Here is a 2,354-nt window from a genome sequence, read left to right as displayed (position 1 = left end):
ATTGATTGATTGGTCATGAGGTGCAACTTGATTGATTGCTTAGTCAACAATCAATCAATCAAGTTGTCAAGTAAAAAATTGATTGTGCACACCTCTGGATGTCGTTTCGCTCACACTTTACAGCAGAGAAGATTGCTGGTAAGAGCGCCGATGGGCTCTCTTACGATGTCACGGCCACACAAGACAACTCTCCGCAACCGCAGTACGATGTCGCAATCTTGAACGCGGACTACGAAGGCAAACCTACCCTCGAGGAGCTGAACACCCTCCGCCGTGTCCCAGGGTCTCTCCCAACTGTTGCATATCTTCTATGCGCTGTCGAATTCTGCGAAAGAGCGTCCTACTATGGTGTGTCATCTGAAAAAAGACTACGATGACTTTGCGGCTGACGAGCTCGAAAGGCTGCGCTCAGATCTGGACGAACTACATCAACCGCCCCTTGCCCCAAGGCGGAAATGGATATGGCGCTGTACCCGCTGGTAGCCAGGCCACCCAAGGTGCTTTAGGCCTTGGAGAACAGATTGCGAATGCAACCACCCAGTCCTTCAGTCTTATCGCTTACTGCCTGCCTTTGGTAGTTGGATACCTCGCTGACTCCAAATTTGGGCGCTACCCAATGATTTTCTGGGGCATCATTCTTTGCGGTGTAGGGCACGTGCTCATCGTCGCTGGTGGCGCAAAGACCCTCATCGAGAACGAGACAGCCAAGATTCCTTTCTTCATTGGCGTTTACATCCTTGCTGTCGGTGCTGGTACGTATAGGTCGACTGCAGTGGCACGAAAGCATGACCCTAACCCTATTTTTCTAGCTATGTTTAAACCCAACGTCACACCACTGCTGCTGGATCAGATGAAATCTCACGTGCCCAAAATCATCACTCTGAAGTCTGGCGAGCGTGTCATTGAGGATCCCGAACACAGCACTGAGCGTGTCATGCTCTGGTTCTACCTACTGATCAACATCGGCGCCTTCATGTCAACTGCGACTTCCTACTGCGCAAGAGATGTTGGCTGGTGGCTTGCGTTCCTGCTGCCTTTGATCCTCTATATCCCTCTGCCGTTTATGCTAATGTGGCTCAAGCCTCGCCTGGTTCTGCACAAGCCGGGTGGATCCGATTTGCCAAACTCTTTCAGGGTTCTGGGGCACTGTCTTGCTCGCGGCGGTGTCTTCAGGATTGGGCGCCACGGGTGGTGGGATGCTGCGAAACCGTCCGTTATCGCCGCAAAAGGGCTCAAGCCCGAGACTCACTACAACGACGAGTTTGTCGAGGACGTCAAGAGGACTATGCAAGCCACTGGCATGTTCTGTTTTTTTCCTGTACAATATTGGAATGATAATGGGTAAAGCAATCCTCACCAAAAATGTTAGGCGGTAGATGTATGCTGACTTTAGCTACTAGAATCGGAAGTTCGGCCAATTTCCTGACCACCATGCTCACGGGAAACGGTGTTCCCAACGATGTTATCAGCAACTTTAACTCGCTAAGCATCATCTTGCTTGGCCCATGCTTGAACGTGAGTCTCCCACAATCCACCCTTTCGAAACTCGTTCCTAACCGTTGCATCCACAGTACGGACTGTATCCGGCACTTCGCAGTGCTCGCATCCATTATGGACCTGTTGCTCGTATCACCACGGGCTTTTTCATCAGCACTCTGGCCGGCATCGGTTACACGGTACTTTGCTACAAAGCATACCAATCCAACCCCTGTGGTTGGCACGGAAGTACCGACCCTCTTTGCGTTGACAATGGCCTGGTCTCGCCTATCTCGCTCTGGTGGGCAGCCATTCCGTACGCGTTAGGTGGTTTCTCCGAGCTGTTCATCAACGTGCCCGCTTACGGCATTGCATACTCACGCGCGCCCGTGAACATGAGAGGTCTGGTGTCCGCCATCAATCTACTCAACACTGGATTCGCCTATGTCATCAACCTGGCCCTTTCCTCCGTCATCACTGACCCGCATCTCGTATGGGACTTTGGAGGGCCAGCCATCCTCGGTGGTGTCGTAACTGTCTTCTTCGTAGGTCTATCGTTTGATATCCTTCCAAGACTTCTGCTGACAGATCTGTAGTACTTCTGCTTCCGACACATCGACAAGGAGGAATACGTTCTGTCTACCAACCAGACCACTGAAAATCATGACTCTGCTGATTTTGAGACTATCGACGCCGTGGAACCGAAAGAGACTGCGAGCGATAGCGGTGTGACTACGGGTGCTGAGAAAAAGTATCAAGTTTGATTTCACATCTCTCAGCACCATAGATCTTGAATCTTGAATATTCAGAATCAGGTGAAGCTCAATCAGGAATCAAATCAGTCAGGTGGGCGCTCAATCAGAAATCAATCAGCAATC

At 50.9% G+C, this 2,354-nt stretch overlaps 1 protein-coding gene across 1 annotated transcript; it reads left to right on the top strand.

Moving 5' to 3' along the window:
• Positions 1 to 98: 98 nt before the first annotated feature.
• Positions 99 to 2,240, top strand: WHR41_09540 (uncharacterized protein; the record flags this gene model as incomplete). The annotated part of the gene is made up of 6 exons (XM_069378143.1): positions 99 to 348; positions 402 to 752; positions 810 to 1,341; positions 1,401 to 1,515; positions 1,572 to 2,021; positions 2,073 to 2,240. The coding sequence occupies 6 exons, from the start codon at positions 99 to 101 to the stop codon at positions 2,238 to 2,240; spliced, it is 1,866 nt and encodes a 621-aa protein (XP_069224773.1).
• Between the last annotated feature and the right edge of the window lie 114 nt (positions 2,241 to 2,354).

This window comes from Cladosporium halotolerans (genome assembly GCF_011745625.1).
Source record: "Cladosporium halotolerans strain TM138-S3 chromosome Unknown Sca330, whole genome shotgun sequence".
Taxonomy (NCBI): Eukaryota; Fungi; Ascomycota; class Dothideomycetes; order Cladosporiales; family Cladosporiaceae; genus Cladosporium; species Cladosporium halotolerans.
Note: the sequence above shows the minus strand (reverse complement) of the source record. Positions and strands in the feature narration are given on the sequence as shown.